This window comes from Galeopterus variegatus, unplaced genomic scaffold (genome assembly GCF_000696425.1).
Source record: "Galeopterus variegatus unplaced genomic scaffold, G_variegatus-3.0.2 Scaffold236, whole genome shotgun sequence".
Taxonomy (NCBI): domain Eukaryota; kingdom Metazoa; phylum Chordata; class Mammalia; order Dermoptera; family Cynocephalidae; genus Galeopterus; species Galeopterus variegatus.
This window is the reverse complement of record NW_007726347.1, coordinates 126,778-148,103: the sequence shown is the minus strand read 5'-3', so window position 1 is coordinate 148,103 and position 21,326 is coordinate 126,778. Positions and strand designations below refer to the sequence as shown.

Below are 21,326 nucleotides of genomic sequence, written 5' to 3'. Positions count from 1 at the left end.
CAGGAAACTGATGTCACTTTGGTAAACTTCTCTGCTACTAAGAGGTCAAAGCACTAACTTAATACCCTCAAGTAGAGAGCTAACACCTCAAGTTAAGCATCTAGTACAACCCTGGATAACCACGGACCTAGAGAATGCTAGGATCAGGGCTCTGCCTCTTTGAGAAAACCATCGAATGCCTCCTGGGAAGAAGATATGAAATACCAGATCCAAACACCTGGACAGGAAATGGAATTTCTTTGCAAACAGAATGAGTAGAGCTTTTCTAAGGAGTTTCCTCTCCTGGTTACTTAAACTCAAGGCTTCATAGAGCTTCAGGCAGTCACAGGAGTCTGCAATTCTCTTTCTTTGCACTTCTAAGCAGGTAGATCCTACAGCAGCACTTTCGGGCTGGGCAAGAGTCTGATGGGCCTCATTCACTTGACAGTTATACTACAAATGCCAGGGTTTCCTGACAACACATCATAGACTGCAGATCCTAATGGCTGTAACACACAGCCATTTTTCTTACTGTCAGAGGCCTGATTTGGTTTGGGTATTCACTGTCCCATGAATTTAGATAATGTGGCACTTCCCTAGGTCCAGAGGATAAAAGTGAATATGTTTTAGCCAGTCCTGGAAATTCTATTTCCTTGGCCATTGATTGGTTTTAGGCATATGGGTCCTGAGGGAAAGTCTATGGGGAACTTCTGGGAAAGGTCCTCCTCCCTAATTTAAATACCGTTTTCTTCAGCTGTGTGCTGAAGATGCTGTGCTATTTACATGTAGATGCCTAGAAATGACAGACGTCTGGCAATCAGGAGGAGACAACCTCAAGGACCAAGCCTACTAAGGAAGGTAGAGCAGAAAGACAGAGAGCACCAGAATCTCTGATTACATCACCACTGAACCATTACAGAGACTACTATTGTGCTTATCATTATAGGAGATGATGAATGGTCCAATGTTTAAAACTACTTGTAGCTGGGTGTTGGGCAAGATAGCTTCTATTTACCCCTGCAGGTCCACTCTTCAGCTTCTCCACCCTGCTCTCTGCCCTGGAGGCTGATCTATGGACCACATCACAGGCCCTCTTGTCTTGTCTTCTGACTTCCACAGGGTTTGGCTAATGGGAAGCCCCGGAAGGAGACTGGAGGGAGAAGAGTGAGGGCAGGGTTTATAAATATACTCATTAATATATCCCTTAACATAGAATATTATAATAATATACCCCTTAGCTCCCTCCCGACAGGGTCACCTCAGGCTAACTGTGTCCCTGTGACTGGTTTATTGCTTGTCTCTGAAGATGCCATTTAAAAAAATTCCTCCCCCTCCAACCCACCCAGCCAAAGGTACCTTTCTCTACGGGAGTCTCCTTCCAGGTTCTAGTAACTGCTTCCTCCCTCTTTAGGCATAGACGCTACCACTCTGCTGATATAAGTCCCTTGATTCCACTACAATGCCACACCTTTGCAAATAGTCGCTTTATAAAGCCCTCTTCAAATAACCCTAGTCGAGTGTGCTGTGTCTTGTTTAGACCCTAATTGATGGAGGTATTCTATTCCTTGCAGCCCAAAACAGCATAAGTAATAGCCCTAGTACTAGATTCTAGCACTTAAAATCTAGGAAACACCACAATATAGTAAATTCCAGGAACACTTCCCATTCCAGTTTCTAATGGAGTTAGTGTGTCTGTGGGTGGTGGGAGGCAGTGGTTGATGTCAAGCAGGAGGAAATAAATGGTACACATACATGTGTGTGTTCTGGGTAGCCTTGGAGGAAGGAGATGATGAGAATCACATCTGAATAACCCTCAACAATACATAATGAATATTTAATACATATTTTAATTTTATTCACAATAACCCTATGAGGCAGATCTCTTGGTTTTCATTTTATAGATAGGGTCAGGTAAGGATCAGAAATGTTAACTAACTTCTCAAGGTTGAAGCAAGGAGTTGAAGCAAAGGGCTGAAACAGGAATGAAAACCAGATCAGATCTACTGACTCAAATTATGTGGTTTTCTCTCCCCAGGGCTTGTCCCTCCCTCTATGAATCAAGCCCAGCAAGTCAGGATGGAATGGAAAAAGAAAGAGAAAGGGAAGAGGAAGGGGTTATGGGATTTCTGGGTTTATGCTGCCCTTCTTATCCTCATCTAAGATTTTTCTGTAATTCCTTTAACATCTAAGAAAAACGACGTATGCTTAAAAAAACCCAACCCAACAGATTGCAGTAGCTTGGGATTCCAGAATAAATACTAAAATTGGCAGGACACATAGTATCCTTCCTCTCAATGGGTCACGTGAGGACACTGCCTAACATCCGTCATATGTGTGTCTGGGAATATACAATATTCATGTCTCATCAAACCCTCAGATGGCTCTTTCTTGTGCCAAAAAGAACTGCTGTGTCCTAACTTCTGATCTAATCTAAAAATGTTATCAAATCTGGCCCCAAAGACCTATAAATTCTTTTAAACAGAGAAGGCTTGAGTATCCTCCTAGACTCCTAAGAGAAGAGCTCAGATGAAATCATGCCAAATGCTGAGTAAATGGGAGGGGTATTTTAGTGGAAACCATAATGCTCTGCTGTGGCCACATTTTCACAATACTTCAGGGGTGGGAGGGTGGTCTCTTTGCTTTGATAGGCTGGAAGGCTATTTAACATTTTGCTCAAGGGAAACACAGCCCAGATTCAAGAGTCAAGACCAAGTCATGAGACTTGCTGGACTCAAACCATGGCACCAGCCCCAGCTGCTTCTAGATAGCTGTGCCTTCACCCTAACAAAACCACCTAGAACATGCCTAATGGGAAAAACAAAGCAAAATCTAGCAATCTGTAAAATTTCAGCATGTGGCATCTTAGTAGACTAATACTTAGATAGTTCAATATTTGATGTTTGTTCCCAAGAAAAGCTGAATGCAGCTTTACCACCAAAGGGGTAGTTGTGTAGTAAAATTAAATATTAGTTTTTATAACCAATTACTAAATTATTATTAAAAACATCTGGATACAGGAAGACATTCAAAACCTAGTACTGACTGGAGAGATAGGCTGTAGAACAGTTTTTGCAAAAATATTTCCATCAAAATAAGTGCTAGGGGGAGTCCTGAGGCATGGAGCCGAGCGAAGCCAAACCCAGCTGCAAGTAAGCCACCCCAGGACACTGCCGGGGTCCTGATGCATGCAGCCGGGAGAAGGCAAACCCAGTCTTAACCAGGTAAAAAGCAAACCAAAAACATCATTTCTACGTGGGGTAGTCCCCCATAACCACCACAATTGCCATGGCTGTCACAAAAGCGACTAGTCTCTATAGCAGCAGCAGTCATAGCCACTATGCAAATAGCATACCAGACTCTCAACTGCATTGACACAAGGAAAGGCACCAGCAGAGTCCAAAAAAAAAAAAAATAAAAAGAAGAGGTCCTCTTTCTCCACAAAGCACACTCCAGAGTAATAGAAGAAGCATTTGCTTTACAATAATAGGGGAAGACTTGATCACACTTGTCTCAGTACTGGAAAGATCCTCTAGGCAACAAATTAACAGAAGAACAGTTAATCTATCAGATGGAGAAAACAAACCTATGATTATTAGAGGAGGGAGAGAGAAGAGGAGAGATTAGATAAGGGGCTTAAAGAATAAGCATGATTTTTAATAATGAATATGCTAATAAAAAAATATGTGATAGAGCAAAACCTAGAGAAATAGGTACAATAATGTCAAATGTTACCTGTATTGACCTTATAAATCATTTTTTCCCTCTGTAATTTTCTGCATTTTAATTTTATTTTGTATATACAAAGTATATACAAAAAATTGGATTAAAAGATTTTTTAAAAAAGTAAACAAGAAAGCATTTCTGGGAAGTACCTAAATACCTCACAAATGGGTTATATACATCCCAATTCTGCTGATTTGTCACATGACCAAAATTAATAGGGAGTGGTCACTGAAACCAAGCACTGAAGGAAAAAAAATACCCAAAGTAGCAGCAGGTACATTTTTTTTTTTTAAAAAAAGAATGGGCCAAAAAATTTCCAAGAATTTCAGCTACTCCTAGCATAAATAAGGGAAAAGTATTTCCTTCTTTTAGTTAATTATACCAACTGAAAGATTAAATGCCTAATCTTCCATGCTATTTTTTTTTTTTCTTGTCCTTTTTGAGACCGGCCGCACCACGCTCAGCCAGTGAGCGCTGTGAGCACACCAGTCATCCCTATATAGGATCCGAACCCGTGGCCAGCGCCACACTCTCCCCAGTGCGCCACAGGCTCGGCCCCTTCCATGCTAATTTTAAATGCTAGTATTTACTTTTCGAAAACTGGATTGATAAAGAAAGAAGTCTATTTTCAAAAAGTATCACATCCAAATTATGCTGAGAACTAGCTGCAGAGAAGGATATTTCACCTTGCCTTAGGGAGCCTAAAGAAGGAAGAATCTGAGAAAGTCACTTAAGGACTCACCTAGCCAGCAAGATCCCCTGGTACTCTTCCAGTTGTCTCATAAAACTGGGGTTGGGTTTGGTCACTGTTCGTCTTTCCTTCACGTAGTCATAGGCTCGGTCCAGATTCCAGCCATATTCCTTCATTGCATAGGCAATCACAGTGGAGGCTGAGCGACTCACCCCCATCTTGCAATGCACAAGGCATTTAGATCCATGTTTCCTAGTTTGAGGGATTAAGGTAAAGAATAGAGTAAAACAAATTTTAAAAGCTGAGTTCTAGATTTTTCCAAGTCTTCTGTCTTACTCTTCCATTTTCTTGCTGTGCAATCCCCCCAACTTGGTACACTCATGTACATTTATAATCAAATATGTGGGTAGAGTAGGCAGCTCTAGCATACTCTTAAACAATATTCAATGTTAATATTAAGCCTCTTTAATTAATTCAGCAAAATTTTACTAAGCATTTTCTTTTTTTTTTTTTTTTGTCTTTTTCCATGTCCGGCAACGGATCGCAACCCTCAGTGTTGCCCCCGTACCGGACCGGGGACCGGCAACGGGATCACAACCCTCAGTGCTGCTCCTGCGCCTCGCTCAGCCAGTGAGCGGGAACCGGTCTGTATGTGGGATCCGAACCCTCGGACGGGAGCGCCGCCGCGCTTCCCAAGCGGCGCACTTATTCAGTGCGCCACCGGGCCGGCCCTTTACTAAGCATTTTCCATGTATAGGACAATGTGCAAGGTGCTGAGATGTAAAGATAAGTAACACATAACTTTTACCCTGGAGGGTAGGATTCAGTGGAGAAACAGACAATTAAAATTTAATATGGTAAGTGCAATCACAGTTGGTCATGTTATTGTAGAGGGAACTTTTTGAATTTAGAGACTGTAGTCCATTGTGTGTGTGGTGGAGGCCAGCTCCCTCACAGCTGCAGGGGCATGTTTCATGGCTGGCACTCTCCTGAATTACAGGTGTGGCAGTAATTCACCTAATTTATTCAAATGTTTGAGTGGTTTCTGGTTTAAGTTCCAGTATGAGTTTTGTCTCTCGAAGAAAGCACAAACCAAATGAAATCAACTCTCCTCCCTACTCAGGTGTGGTCCTGGATATTATTTTGTACAATATCACAACCTGTGTCCTGTCTAGGGACTTGGCTATACAACCCAGAGAGTTAGATGGGAGCATGTAATGCACCAAACAACTCAGTGATGAGGGTGGAATGAATGAGAACTACTTGGTTTTTTGTTTGTTTTTAATGGGGTGGAAGAAAGAAAAAACAAAAGATGGAGTTTGGATGTGATGTGCCCTCCAAAACTCATGTGGAAATTTGATCCCCAATGTGGCAGTGTTGGAAACTGATTGAGTCATGGGGGCGGATCCCTCATGAGTGGATTAAGGCTCTCCCTGGGGGAGGGAGTATTAATGAGTGAGTTCTTGCTCTATTAGTTCCCACGAGAGCTTGTTGTTTAAAAGACCCTGGCACCTCCTTCCTCTCTCTTGCTTCCTCTCTCACCATGTGATCTGCTTGTACCCGCTGGCTGCCTGCCACTTTCCGCCATGACTAGAAGCAGCCTGAGGCCAGTGCCAGATGCAGTTGTCCCAGAATCATAAGCCAAATAAATCTCTGTTCTTTATAAATTACCCAGTCTCAGGTAATTCTGTTATAGCAATGCAAAACAGACTAAAATATAAAGCTACCATAAAGCAAATATAAACAAACAAAATCTCTCAGTCTTAACATGCCAGAACATGGATATGAACCTTGGATATGAACATTATGTGGTTATGCTAATTCTGCTAATAGTGTCTGGCACACAGTAAGCCTTCAAATATTTGTTAAATGTGGGAAGAAACTTATGGATCTGCTGATTAGATTTGTTAGCTGCTTAAGTAGGAACAACATTTTAAAATCTGGAAAAAAGAACTATTACTCTTATCACTAGAGTACATGGGCTCTAGGACCTTCCCAAGTGGCTATTCTAATAAATCAATAAATGTACATATCACCATAATAGGGGAAAATCTTTTTTTTTTTTTCCCTTTTTTTGTGTCTGGCAACGGACCGCAACCCTCAGTGTCGCGCCCGTACCGGACCGGGACCGGCAACGGGATAGCAACCCTCGGTGCTGCGCCCACCCCTCGCTCAGCCAGTGAGCGGGAACCGGTCTGTATGTGGGATCCGAACCCTCGGCGGGAGCGCCGCCGCGCTCCCAAGTGGCGCACTGTAGCAGTGCGCCACCGGGCCGGCCCCGGGAAAATCTTTTTATTCACTCACTCACTCGCTGTATTATGGTAGACAGGCTTCCTTCCCAAAGCTTATAACCCTGCTTCTGGAGACACAGACACATGAAAGACTTAACAATCAATACAAAGAGGTATGAGGTTAAGTGCCAAAATGAGTGACCCAGATAAGCTACAGGAATGCAGAAAATGGTCTGGAATAATTGAAACAGTATCAAAGGGAAGGTAAGATTAACCTCCTACCTGTCAATTAGGTGCAAAATTCTGGTGTCCTAAGATTGGTGTGGGTGTCTGTGTGCTTAGACTATCCCAAATGACTAGGAAATATCTGTCTTGCTTACAACACTATAAGCTTTTCGTTTAGACTACAGTTAGGAAGCCAACAAACAATGACTCAGATGGAAATTCAGACATGTGCTTTATATTTCCCCATCAAGCCCTGACAACGTTAATGCATCAAATTTCAGGTCTGTGCTTGTAGGCATGGAAGGAGCTTAAACTTGGACAACCCTAAGTAAAATAAATACAATTATGAAATCCACTCCTATGAAAACATCTCTGGCATATTTTCAACTGGGCTTTTTGGGTGAATGGCTTCTAACTCATGTAATAAAGGATATAAAGTCAGTTCTCACTTAAACTAATTCCACCCTTCAGGTTCAGCAGCACCCTTCCACCCCCATACAGGGTTGTCCAGATTGAACCTGGCATCACTTAGGAATTGGGGTCCTGGTTAGGGTGAGAAACAGGAGGTACCAAGGGTGCAGGATTAAAGGAGGTGCTGACTCTCAATTGCTGACCTATGCTTACAAGAGCCTGAAAGTGAGTGCCTCCACTTGTGCCCTGGGTGCCTCCTGTGTCTCTCCCTAATCCCAGCTGAAAACAGCCTTTCTTTTCATTGGGACTGGGGACTCACCTTGAACTCTAGGCTCTTTGGCTAGGACCCTGACAATTTGCCTAGTCTTTTCTAGTCCCCTTTCTTTATGTCAATAGACTATTCCTGTGTACTTGATGCACTCTGAAATATGACATGATTTTGGTTCAAGTCCTAGCTTCACCACCTGTTATGTTATACCCCTGTAGTAGATTGAATTAAGTCCCTCCAAAAGTCACTGAAGCTTGAACTGTATCCCCCAAGTTTTATGTATTAGAAACTTAGCTCCCACTGTGACTTTTAAGAGGATGGGAAATCCTATTATGGTAACTGAAAGGTGGAGCCTTGAAGAGATGATTGGATTGTAGCATCATGCTGTAGTGAATGGATTAAAAATGGTGGTCAGGGGTGTGGTTCTGAGGGCTTTAAAAGAAGAGAGTATGTCTCTTTCTCTCTCTTGCTCTCTCTGCTTCCACCATCTTGCAATGTGAGACCACTGGGTCACTGTTGCCACCACCAAGACCCTCACCAGCTGTGTTCCCTGGATTTTGGACTTCCCAGCCTAAGAAATGATAAGCAATAAATTTCATTTTTCTTTATAAATCACCCAGTTTCAGGTATTTTATTATAAGCAACATAAACAGACTAACACACCCCCTGAATCTCATCTCTACAGTCTATCCTCATTTGTACAGGAAGATGACAATATCTGCTTCTCTGGGTTTTAGAAAATATTACACAAGCAAATATATGTAAGTACCTGGCACATAGTAAGCATGTCACGAATGGTATTATTACTAGGTTTCAAGAATATAAACACTCTTTCAGGTGCTGGCTAGAGACTAAAGGAATAGGCTGAAAGCTAGAATATGAGGATTTAGGGTAACTAAGAGTAAGAATTTCCTGACCATGAAGTTCCTTCAGAGAGTTGCAGAATCATGCTAGAAGGATGACTTTAAAAACAGAAAGTTTCTGGGCTGGCCTGGTGGCGCACTGCTATAGTGCGCCGCTTGGGAAGTGCGGCGGCGCTCCCGCCAAGGGTTCGGATCCCACATACAGACCGGTTCCCGCTCACTGGCTGAGCGAGGCGCAGGAGCGACACCGAGGGTTGCGATCCCGTTGCCGGTCCCGGTCTGGTACGGGTGTGACACTGAGGGTTGCGATCTGTTGCCGGACTCGAAAAAAGACAAAAAGGAAAAAAAAAAAAAAAAACAAACAAAAAAAAAACAAAAAGCAAAACCACAAACTCTCACAATACTAAATTACTGCCTGACCAAAATCAGCTATATACTATATACAAAATCAGCTAAATACTAAACGCCTGACCAAAATCAGCTATATAAATTAGGGCCATCCCCTTTGGATTGGCATGTCATTTCCAATTCATCACAACGAAAAAAAAAAAAAAAAAAAAAAAAAAAAAAAACCAGAAAGTTTCTCATCTGCCAGGGATAGTTTGAATGTAGTCCTACCCGAAGGAGATGGGGCTAACAAGTTCATTTACATTTCCTTCTATTTAAGGAATAAATAGAATTAGCTAGGGACTTAAAAAATGTAGTGTTGACATATTGATACTAATTAACACAAACACTAATACTAAATAGTTTCACTAAAAGGGCCAATTAATTTAAGGAAGACGTCGACAGAAAGGCCAGAAAAAAATTCCACCATTTAGAGTATCCTAAAAGTGAAGTAAAAAAAATGGGAAAAGATTTCCAAAGTTCACTATTCCTCTCCTTGTCTTCAGAGGAGGACCCAGTATTTCACCTATCTGGAATAATTTTTCAAATCTCTCCATTGGCAATTTAAGAATTTCATTCAGAACTAGATCTTTCATTTTTATTTCTTTTGCTGCAGCATAAGTCTATTTCCTTTAATTTCGTGCTCAATGGAAATAGTTAACATGAGGTCACCTTCTTCTAGAGGATTCCTTTACTTAAAGGAAAAGTATTTAGTCACTAGTCTTTTGCCTAGGATTAAAAAATCTCAGCCCCCTTTTTTCTGAACTTCCTTTTTCCTGAGTACCATCAATAAGTTACCTACATTCCTCATGGCCCAGCCATGTGTGTTGCATGAAAAAGAGAAATCAGAATATGTGTGCGGGACTATTACTCACTTTGCTTTAGAGATGAATTTGTAAGTGTCATTCCAGTACGCCAGGAGATCTGTTGCCTCTTCGTCATATACCCGGATGTTATGATACTCAAAGACTCCTGGGAAGAAGTTATCTATCTCTCGAGTGACATTCAAGATATACCGTACCCTGCAAGGAAACCAAGGGAGAATATGCGCTCTACTACTCAGGCTAAATCCAATTCCCAGCACTGTTTTTCTTATTTAAAACTTGTTTACACCATAGGCTGAATTAAATACAGAAATAATAAAGAAAGCTAAAAAACTAAGAGGCTATATTTGTTTAGTGGAGAAATTATATAACAGGGTCCTAGGCATATGTGGGCACCAAGGAGTTACCAAGCAAAAAGCTATCTGCCATGCTGAACATCTAAATTACATTTTCATTTACAGTTACATAACCTTATCTCTAATAGTTTTTTGAAAATATGTCTCATATTTTACTCAAAAGAATCCACCTGAGGCCTATAATCTGACAATTTCTCTCTTTTTCACTAAAATTATCAGCAATATAATTTCTTCTTTGGATGTCATTTGTATAAAATCAGACTACTGACATGTACCCCAAGAAAAAAACAGAAAAGGAAAAATTTCTTCCTATTTTTCTAAATTCCAGATTGTTAGGCTTTGCTCTATTACTCTCTCTAAACTACATGGAAGGCAGATGAGACCAGGGCTGGAAAGGCTGAAAGAGGAAAGTTGGATTTAAGTTAAAACTCTCTTAACTTTATCTGGCAGCATTCCTGGCTGCTATGGCAGCAGATGTGTCTGAGGGTTTTCTCATACTGAGATGCTTGCAGAACAGGGTTTCTCCATCAAAATTTCTTCTATTATCTTTCTCACTACACAATCTCAATAAATGCTTGTGTTTAATTTACCAAACATTATGGTTTCTCAATGTTGTGTGGACGTAGACATCACTGGAGTTTACTCTAACAACAGAACATAGACTCACTCATTTCTTTCTGCAGAAGCTGCTTCCTTCTCAAAACCAAATGTGGGGTTCTACAAACCCAATCTCTAAAGTCAAATGACTACAGAAAGCGAGAGCCATAGCTAACCAACTCTGTGGTTAAGGTGAAGTGGCCAAAATTTTTCTAAGACATGAACTGAATCTGTTTTAACTTAGCATCAAAGCCCATTACTATAAATTATTATTATTATTATTATTTAGTTTAAAAAGCATGCACATGGCTGGAATGTACAATGATGCAACTGCTGAGGAAAATGGTCTGGCAGTTCCCCAAAATGTTAAACATAGTTACCATATAACCCAGCAATTCCTCTCCTAGGTATAAACCCAAGAGAAATGAAAATCTAAGTCCATACCAAAATTTGTATACAATAACCATAGTAGCATTATTCATAATAGTCCCAAAGTGACTATTTGTCAGTTGATTAACATTAGTGGTTTCTAGGGACTGGGGGCGGGGGGAAGAAGGGAAATGGGATGACTGCTAAAGGGTACAGCCTTTCTTTCTGGGTTGAAAAATGTTCTAAATTGATTGTGGTGATAGCTGTACAACTCTGTGAATATACTAAAAGCCACTGGATTGTACATTTTAAATAGACAAATTGTATGGTACATGAATTATGTTTTAATAAAACTGTTAGAAAAAAAAGGCAAGCACATTTCTGTTATTTAAAATAAACACGAACAACCTCCCATCTCCGATCCCATACCTCAGTAGTGGATTATGGCACTATCTCTCAAGAGGCAGGACAGGGCTTTCTAATCCTTTTCATTACAGAGCTGTCAAGCAGCCACTGCCAATTGCAATTGGTGCTCCTTGAGACTTTGCCATCTCAGCACTAAGTGACTCTATACAGAGCAGCACTTCACTTGAAGTTTGGTTCTAAAGTCAGTAGATTGGGGCCGGCCCGTGGCTCATTCGGGAGAGTGTGGTGCTGATAACACCAAGGCCATGGGTTCGGATCCCATACAGGTATGGCCAGTTAGCTCACTGGGTGAGCATGGCGCTGACAACACCAAGTCAAGGGTTAAGATCCCCTTACTGGTCATCTTTAAAAAAAAAATAAAAATAAAAAAAAAATAAAGTCAGTAGATTGGGTGGAAATGGCCTTGTTGTCAAAATTACACTTGAAAATCCCACAAATCATCCATGGGGACAGTACACATGGTTTTGTGTACAGATCCCTGAACCATACTTTTCAAATACTAAAGTTTAAGAACCACAGAATTTCAGAAACAAGATCTAAGTAGATGTCTGGACATCTAACCATACTGTCTTTTAAGACAACTAGATACAATTGTATTTTATAATTTAGCCTAATAAGATGAAATAGATGGGTCTCATCTTCAGCTGGGGTTATGTTCTAAAGTCAGGGTGTATATGTGTATGATATGATTACAATGGGTTTGGCAAACTTTGCTATATCAAATCTCAGATTTCATACTAAACACTATATCTAGGTTTCCCAGAAAGACAGAATTTTTAAAGCTTGACGACTTAGGAGGTTGACAAAAACTCTGTCCAACCTCCAAAGAAATCATAAGCAGATCACTGCTTATAAAGCAGATACAATGTTATTTTGGTTGAACTAGGGGGTCTTCATCCTTCACGGGAATTTTCAAGGATCCTCATCAGTAAACAACTTGTCTAGATTTAAGCTTTATGGGCCTAAAGAGAGCAAATAGCAGACACAGGATTAGAACCTAGGTCTTTGAATTCCCAGCCCAGTATACTAATTGATTTCCTGTCTTTATCTGCCATTAGGCAAGTCACCATCCTCACATACATGTGAATTTATCTATCATTCATTCACACTTACCAAGCACCCTCTTGGTATAAAACTCTAAGATAGTCCCTGACTTCAATAATTTTAGACTCAATCCTGACCAATTTAGGTTTTCCAAATTGGTCAGGATTGAGGATTCCCTACTCATTTTCAAATCTTAACTTAAGCAACCAGATTTTCGCCCCTGAAATTCTTGGTATAACCATTTGACTTAAGTCCTCCTCCAAGTTCATTTTAGCAATTACAAAATACTTTTATTTTGGGGGGGAAAGTAGGGAGTATGCATCTAATAATGGTAAAGATAATCAGAAGGCTGACTTGTAGCTGAGAAAACAGGCAGCCAACTACCAACCAGCCAGCCATCACCACCTTTGAGTCTTAGCTGGTCTTATCTCTGTCCAAAATAAAGAGTTAGCATGACAAATTTCAGACATGATTTTCTCTTCTTTTATTAAGATGATCTGACTTCCTAAGGTGAAGTTCAGCAAGAAATTTAGTAAGCATTAGCTAAGAGGTAAGAAGGGAGGAATGGAGCTTTTTGTTTGCTGAATGTTCACTGTACTCAATTGCTACAATCAAACTAAATAATCATGCTGCTTCAGGACAATTTTTAAAATATAAGGTAAGTTGTCTTCAATTTCAGAAGTTTGTCCATTTTACATTCATAACCTACTTACAGTCTTCAAGCAGCTTACTATAATAGGATAGGGACCAACTATTATTTATCTGTGGATCCCTAGCAGCTAGCATTATGCTTGGTCAACAAAAGATGCTCAATAAATGTTGAATGAACAGCTCTGTGAAAGATGTGTTCTCAAAAGATGCAGTTCTATGTATCCTTACATAAAAACAGAAACCAAAAACTACATTTGATTTTAAACAGCACCAAAGGCTTGCACATTTGTTTTTGAGAGCCCTTCCATTTAAACTGCTGATCTTTCTTGGAAGGTAGGGGGAGGGAGGTGAAACAGTAGGAGAATAGCTGATTCATTTTCATTACATTACACCTGATTAGAAGCAACTCTTAAGACTAAAGTTACCAACTAATACCTCTTTGATGGAAAAATGTAAGGATAAAACAGGGACTTCTGTCACATGGGGGTGTCAACAATTGCTCTGTGCTTACCCTCGGTTCTGTAAGTCCTCTAAATTGGAGGCATTCCATTCTGAGCCCTGAGGAGCCAAAAATAAAGGTTAGGTAGCATTAGCAAATCTAGCAAATACAATACTGGAAGAGGAGTTCTGTGAGGGAAGAAATAGAGCTTCTAAAAACAAGGCTAATAACGTCTACCCAGTGCCCTCTAAGTGCCAGGCACTTCATATGTTATCACATTTAGTTCTCACAAATGATAGAGTGAGAAAGTTATCTTCATCTTCATTTTTACAGATAAGAAAACCCTCATAAAATTAAAATAATTTTTGCTTAAGATCACGGAGTAGGAGAGGTGTGTCTTTGACCATCTTCTTCTTCTTTTTTTTTTTTTTTGTCCTCTTTTGAGACCGGCCGCACCGCGCTCAGCCAGTGAGCACTGTGAGTGCACCGGTCATCCCTATATAGGATCCGAACCCGTGGCAGGAGCGCTGCTGCGCCCCCCAGCGCCACACTCTCCCGAGTGCGCCACGGGCACGGCCCTTTGACCATCTTCTTCTTCTTTTTTTTTTTTTTTGTCCTCTTTTGAGACCGGCCGCACCGCGCTCAGCCAGTGAGCACTGTGAGTGCACCGGTCATCCCTATATAGGATCCGAACCCGTGGCAGGAGCGCTGCTGCGCCCCCCAGCGCCACACTCTCCCGAGTGCGCCACGGGCACGGCCCTTTGACCATCTTCTAATCTAAGTTAGACGTCTTCTCTTATCAATCATAGTAATCTGATTTTCCCCTTAATAGCATGTATCACAATTTGCACTTACATATTTATTTGTATGCTTATTTTCTAACTATCTCCTCTACTATGATATAAGCTATTTGAGGGCAGGAATCAAGTCTCTTGCTCCCTATGGAAACCCACACATTTTGCACAGTGCCTGGCACCTGGCAGGAGCTCAGTAAACATTGAATGAACAAAGTAGCAGCATTATGAATAAAACCTAGATCTGATTTGAAAGCCCACACTCTTTCTGGTGCATTACACTAGGGGCCAGGACGTACGCGCATGTGTGTGTGTGAGAGAGTGAGAGTGAGAGTGAGAGAGAGAGAGAGAGAGAGAGAGAGAGAGAGAATGATATAGCAGCTTCCGTCAAACAAATGAAAACATGACACGCAAAATTTAAGACAGGGATAAATGGCAAACTTTGGGGGGCTCTATGGATTATCTGGAAGATACCTCAATTGTTAGTATTTTGCAACATTTGCTTTTTCTCCCCCTTTCCTTTTTTTTTCAGTATATGTTTTTCCCCCTAAACCATTATCACACCAAAGAAAAACAACATTAATACAATAATACACTATCCATATCTGAATTTCTACAACTGTCCCCAAAATGTCCTTTTTAAATTATTGATTCTTAATTGAGTATACATATTTGTGGGGCACAGAGTGCCGAAGTCCAGTTTTGGCGAGGGGTGGGTACCTGAAAAGGGAGAGGGAGGGTCAGCGAAAATAACAAACACAGACGGAGACCTCAGTGCATCAATATGCACGTTCTCTCTCTGTGGGCTGTCAGCGTGTTGCAGCTCGAGCCCAGTAGAGCATGAGACAAGGCCTTTTATTTGGGTATACAGCTTAGCAGGGGGATTTTGGGTACTATTTTTATTGTATCAGTAAGCTTAAATCAATAGTCCAAAAAGCAGGGAGGAAACTTTTTTAGAGGTCAGCCAGTCCTTTCCTTTTGTCAGCATGTCTCAGGTGATCAACTCGTGCTTCTTTTTCCTGGAATCAGGTTATAAGATGTGAACCATCCCTTCATTGTCTTGAAGTTATCTTGTGACCTTTTTCTGTTAGCAAGCTGTGGTTAATATCCACCCTGTTAACAGGGTGGGAGCCAAATGTAAAAAGAACAGTGGATATTTGAGCAGCATTATCATGCACATTTTAAGGTTATGCATTGGCTGTGGCCCTGTAATCTTGATCTAAATGTCAAAGTGTCATTGTGCACAGCACCATCCCTCACAAAACCAGTTACATTTACCTCTCAGGTCTAATTTTGCAGGTTTAATAATTTTACAGCATATATTTTTATCCGAATATCTAATTCTTAATGATTTATTTAAAACTGGACACCACCAAGTAAAGGGAATTCTATGGTTTCATTCCTGTATACTTAATTTATCCCAATCATATAATTTCCCATTAATACCAACCATTCTCTTGCCATTAATATAATCTCCAGTAAATGATATTTGCCAACTTACATTAGGCTGCAGCTCATATTTAGTCATGAGCGGTGCTTTTGGAACATATGTTGGTGTGGTCAATTTATCATAAGGGGATAATTTTGAATTGTCCAACTTATTCGGATCCTCTGTGGGAATGTTTAGTTCAATGACCGCATAATTATTTGAGTTCATTTTGGTACATGGTAAGAGGTATGGGTCTAGTTTCATTCTTCCACATATGGATATCCAGTCTTCCCTGCACCATTTATTGAAGAGGCTGTCCTTTCACCAATGTATGTTCTTGGTACCTTTGTTGAAGATCAGTTGGCTGTAAGAATGTGGACTGATTTTGGAGTTCTCTATTCTGTTCCATTGGTCTGAGTGTCTGTTTTATACCAGTACCATGCTGTTTTGGTTGCTATATCTTCGTAGCATAATTTAAAGTCATCAGGAAGTGTTATGCCTCTAGCTTTATTTCTATTTTTTGCTCAGGATTGCTTTGGTTATTTGGGGTCTCTTGTTGTTCCATATGAATGTTATGATGGTTTTTCCTATTTCTGTGAAGAAAGTCATTGGTATTTTGACAGGGAAGGCACTGAACGTATAGATTACTTTGGGTAGTATGGATACTTTCACAAATTACTCCAATCCATGAACATGGAATGTCTTTCCATCTTTTGGTGTCCTCTTAAATTTCTTTCAGCAGTGATTTGTAGTTCCCATTGTACAAATCTTTCACCTCCTTGGTTAAATTTATTCCTAGGTATTTTTTTTTTCCCCTTTTTGTCTTTTTTACCAACCAGTACGGGATCGCAACCCTCGGTGTCGCGCCCGTACCGGGGACCGGCAACGGGATCGCAACCCTCGGTGTTGCGCCCGCGCCACGCTCAGCCAGTGAGCGGGAACCGGTCACCACATGGGATCCGAACCCTCGGCAGGAGCGCCGCCATGCTCCCAAGCGGCACACCCTCCAATGCGCCACCGGGCCGGCCCTATTCCTAGGTATTTTATATTTTTGGTAGTTACTGTAAACGGGCTTGCTTTTTTGATTTTTCTGCTAGTTCATTGTTGCAGTATAAAAATGCAAGTGGTTTTTGCATACTGATTTTGCATTCTGCAATGTTACTGAATTCATTTATCAGCCCTAAGAGTTTTTTGGTAGAGTCCTTAGGGTTTTTCATATATAGGATCATGTCATCTGCAAACAAGGACAATCTGATTTCATCTTTTCCAATTTGGATGCCTTTTATTTCTTTCTCTTGCTTGATTGCTCTGGAAAGTACTTGCAAAACTATGTTAAACAGGAATGGTGAGAGTGGGCATCCTTATCTTCTTTCTGTTCTTAAAGGAAAAGCTTTCAGCTTTTCACATTCAGGATGACATTGGTGGTGTATTTGTTGTATATGGCTTTTATTGTGTTGAGATACTTTCCTTCTATACTTAATTTGTTGGGAATCTTTATCATGAAGGGATGTTGAATTTTGTCAAGTGCTTTTTCTGCCTCTATTAAGATGATCATATGGCTTTTGTCCTTAATTTTGTTGATGCAGTGTATTACATTTATTGACTTACATAGGTTGAACCATCCTTGTATCCCTGAGATGAATCCCACTTAATCACGATGTATAATCTTTTCAATGTATTCTACTTGTTAATGCTTTGCTCAGGATTTTTGTGTCTATGTTCACCAAGGATACTGACCTGCAGTTTTCTTTTCTTGATTTACCTTTGTCTGATTTTGGTTTGGGGGTGATGCTGGCCTCAAAGAATGAGTTTGGAAGTTGGCCTGTGTTTCAATATTTTGGAATAGTTTGAAAAGAATTGGTATTAATTCCTCTTTAAATGTTTGGAAGAATTCAACAATCCAGTCCTGGGCTTTTCTTTGTTGGGAGACTGCTGATTACCACTTCAGTCTCACTGCTCGTTATTGGTCTGTTCATGTTTTTTGTTTCTTCCTGGTTCAGTCTTAGTAGTTTGTCTGCATCCAGAAATTTTTCCAGTTCTTCCCGGTTTTCAAACTTCTTGGTGTATAATTGTTCATAATAGTTGCTAATGATTATTTGCATTTCTGTGGTATGAGTTGTGATGTCTCCTTTTTCATTTCCGATTTTTGTTATTTGAGTTTTCTCTCCTTAGTCTGGCTAATGGTATGTCTATATTGTTGATCTTCTCAAAAAACCAACTTTTATTTCATTGATATTTTGTATCTTTGGTCTCTATTTCATTTCGTTTTGCTCTGATCTTAATTATTTCTTTCTGTCTACTCATTTTGGGATTGGATTGTTCTTGTTTTTCTAGCTTTTTAACCTCAGTTTTAATATTAGCTTGTTTATCTAAAGTCTGTCTATTCTTTTGATATAAGCATTTATTGCAATAAACTTCCCTCTTAGAACTGCTTATGCGGCATCCCATAGGTTTTGATATGATGTGTCTCTACTATCATTAGTTTCAAGAAATTTAAAAATTTGTTTAATTCCTTCTTTGGCACATAGGTTCTTCAGGAGCATGTTCATTTCCATATATTTGTATGGTTTCCAAAAATTCACTTGTTATTGATTGCTAGTTTTAAACCATTATGGTCTGAAAAGACACTTGAAATGATTTCAGTTTCTAAAAATTTACTGAGACTTGATTTGTCACCTAACTTGTGACCTATCTTGGAGAATGTTCCATGTGCTGATAAGAATGTATATTCTGTTGTTGTTGGATGAAATGTTTTGTAGATGTCTGCAAAGTCCAATTGGTTTAAGGTGTAGTTTAAATCCTGTGTTTCTCTGTTGATTTCTTGCCTAAGTTATCTCTCCAATGTTAATAGAGGGGTGTTGAGGTCCCTAAATATTATTGTATTGGAGTCTATCTCTGTCTTTAAGTCTAATAGTGTTTGCTTTATGTAGCTGGGTGCTCCAAAGTTGGGTGCACACATTTTTACGACTGTTATGTCTTCTTGGTGGGTAGATCCCTTTATCTTTATATAATGCCCTTCTTTGTCTCTTTCTATAGTTTTTGGTTTAAAATCTAGTTTATCTGATATAAGAATAGCTACTCATGCTCATTTTTTGTTTCCACGTGTATAGTATATGCTTTTCCATCCCTTCACTATTAGTCTGTGTGATTCCATACATGTGAGGTGGGTTTCTTGTAGGCAGTGTAAAGTTGGGTCTGGTCTTTTTGTTTTTGTTTTTTTTTTTTAAAGATGACTGGTAAGGGGATTTTTAACCCTTGACTTGGTGTTGTCAGCACTACACTCTCCCAAATGAGCTAACCGGCCATCCCTATATAGGGATCTGAACCCGTGGCCTTGGTGTTATCAGAACCACACCCTCCTGAATGAGCCACAGGCTTGCCCCAAGTTGGGTCTAGTTTTTTTGTTCAGTCAACCAGTTCTGTCTTTTGAGTAGGGAATTCAATCCATTTACATTTAGGGTTGTTATTGAAAGGTACTATTTTACTCCTGGCATTAAATTGCTTTTGTATGCTTGTTTTAAATATCTTTTGTTCCTTTCTTTCTCTTTTATTTATCGTCTTTGGTGTTTGTTGGTTTTTTGAGATGGTATATATAGTTTGTCTTTCTCATTTGCATATCTGCTCTACCAGTGGGGTTTATTCTTTCTGTGTATTCATGGTGGTGATTATCATTTTTTGGGTTCCATTTGCAGGATTCTTTTCAGGATTTCTTACAGAGCTGGTCATGTGGTGGTAAACTCCTGCGGTTTTTTTTTTTTTTCCCCCCCCTGGAAAATACACTATTTCCCCTTCATTTCTGAAAGACAGTCTTGCTGGGTATAGAATTCTTGGCTGACAGTATTTTCTTTTAGTACTTCAAATATATCATCCCATTCTCTTCTGCTGAGAAGACTCCTGTTGGTCTGATGAGGACTCCCTTATATGTGACTTGATGCTTTTCTCTTGCTGCTTTTAGGATTCTCTCTGTCTTTGACTTTTGACAGCTTGACTGTAACATGTCTTAGAAAGAACCTTTTTGGACTGAATCTGTTTGGGGATCTTTGAGCCTCTTGGATCTGGAAGTCTGTATCTCTACTAATACCTGGGAATTTTTGTACTATTATTTTGTTGAATGTTTTCAATGCCTTTTCCTTTCTCCTCCCCTTCCAGAACACCCATGATTCAGATGTTTGTGTTCTTAAGGTTTCTGATAGCTCTTGTAGATTTTCTTCATTTTTTAAAAAATTCTTTTTCTGCTTGCTCTAGCCTGTTGCTTAAGCTCTGGATTGTAGTTTTTATTTTGTTGAATGAATCTTTGAGTTCCAGGAGTTCTGTCACATTTTTTTTTTTTAAAGATGACTGGTAAGGGGATCTTAACCCTTGACTTGGTGTTGTCAGCACCACACTCTCCCAAGTGAGCCATGGGCTGGCCCTTGCCCATTCTTTTTTATGGTATTTATCTCTGTGCAAGTTTCTTCCTTCATGTCCTGGATTGTTTTTCTCGTTTTGTCTGAGTCTTCTTGTATCTCACTGATTTTCTTTAAGATTATTGCTTGGAATTCTTTTTCAGATATTTCTTGGGTTTCCTGTTGTTTCAGGTCTGATATTTTAGAATTATAGTATTCCTTTGATGTCATATTTTGTTTTGGGTTTTTTAAAAAAAATTTCTAGTATCCCTACATTGATGCCTGGTCATGTGGTGTAGCGGTTGCTTCTTCTATTACTTTGGGTTGGCTTTTGAGGATACTCTCTCCTATAAATTTGTTTTTTATTGCCCATTGGGTGGGGTGTTTTAGTTTTGGTTTTGGGTAGACTCAGTAGTCTCAGGAGTTCTGGGTAGACTCAGTAGTTCTGTGGAGCACCAGTGGCTGCATCTGCGGCTGGGGCCATATGGGCAACTGGGGCTGCATGGGTGGCTGGGCGGCTGGCCCCACATGGGCAGCCAGGAAGGGCTGCATGGGTGCTGTCGGCTGTGGTGGGGTGCATTGCACAGGATAAACTCCTGTGCAGGGAGAGGGGCCACAGCTCTGGGACTAGACAATGGCACAGGCAACTGCAGTGGTAGTATGGGCGGGCTGGGACATAAACAAGAGGAGGGTTACCACTGGAAAGTGCTCACAGCCAGGGAGATTCTTTTCACTACAAAAGAGAACTCCTCCTGTGCTGATCCTGGTATTAGAGACATGGTGGTAGCTTAAGCCATGTGCCTCTTTCTCTCTACTCCACCCTGCTTGGTTTTTGTGCTCAACGGGGTTCTCACCAGGCTTGTGCTGCTGTCCCATGCTTGTGCTGCCGTCGCATGCTCATGCTGCCGTCCCATGCTCTTCCATTTGCTCTATCCCACACTTAGCTGTCCATTCCTTGTTCTGGGGAGGATTTTGTGTTGAGCACCTCTAGTCCATCTTGCCGCAGTAATTCCAAAATGTCCTTTATATTCACTCAATTAAGGGGCATACAGTACACTTAGTTGCCATGTCTGTATCCTTTATTTCCTTTAATCTAAAACAGTCCACTCCTTTTTTCTTTTCTTTTGGTCTTTCACGATACTGACATTTTTTGTAGATTCCAGGTCTGTTATCTTGCAGAACTTCCCACAATTTGGATTTGTCTGATTATTTCCTGTTGATTAGATTCAGGTCA

The 21,326-nt window shown here is 40.3% G+C and overlaps 1 protein-coding gene across 1 annotated transcript in view; it reads right to left on the bottom strand.

Annotated features, from left to right (window-relative positions):
- Nucleotides 1-21,326, bottom strand: part of SSH2 (slingshot protein phosphatase 2) — a 111,986-nt gene that overhangs the window by 12,509 nt on the left and 78,151 nt on the right. Inside the window, exons 9-11 of the mRNA XM_008566337.1 lie at nt 13,557-13,603; nt 9,654-9,800; nt 4,445-4,645 (exon numbers count right to left, since the gene is read on the bottom strand). Coding sequence (XP_008564559.1) covers nt 4,445-4,645; nt 9,654-9,800; nt 13,557-13,603 — 395 coding nt within the window. The remainder of the gene's footprint in view (nt 1-4,444; nt 4,646-9,653; nt 9,801-13,556; nt 13,604-21,326) is intronic.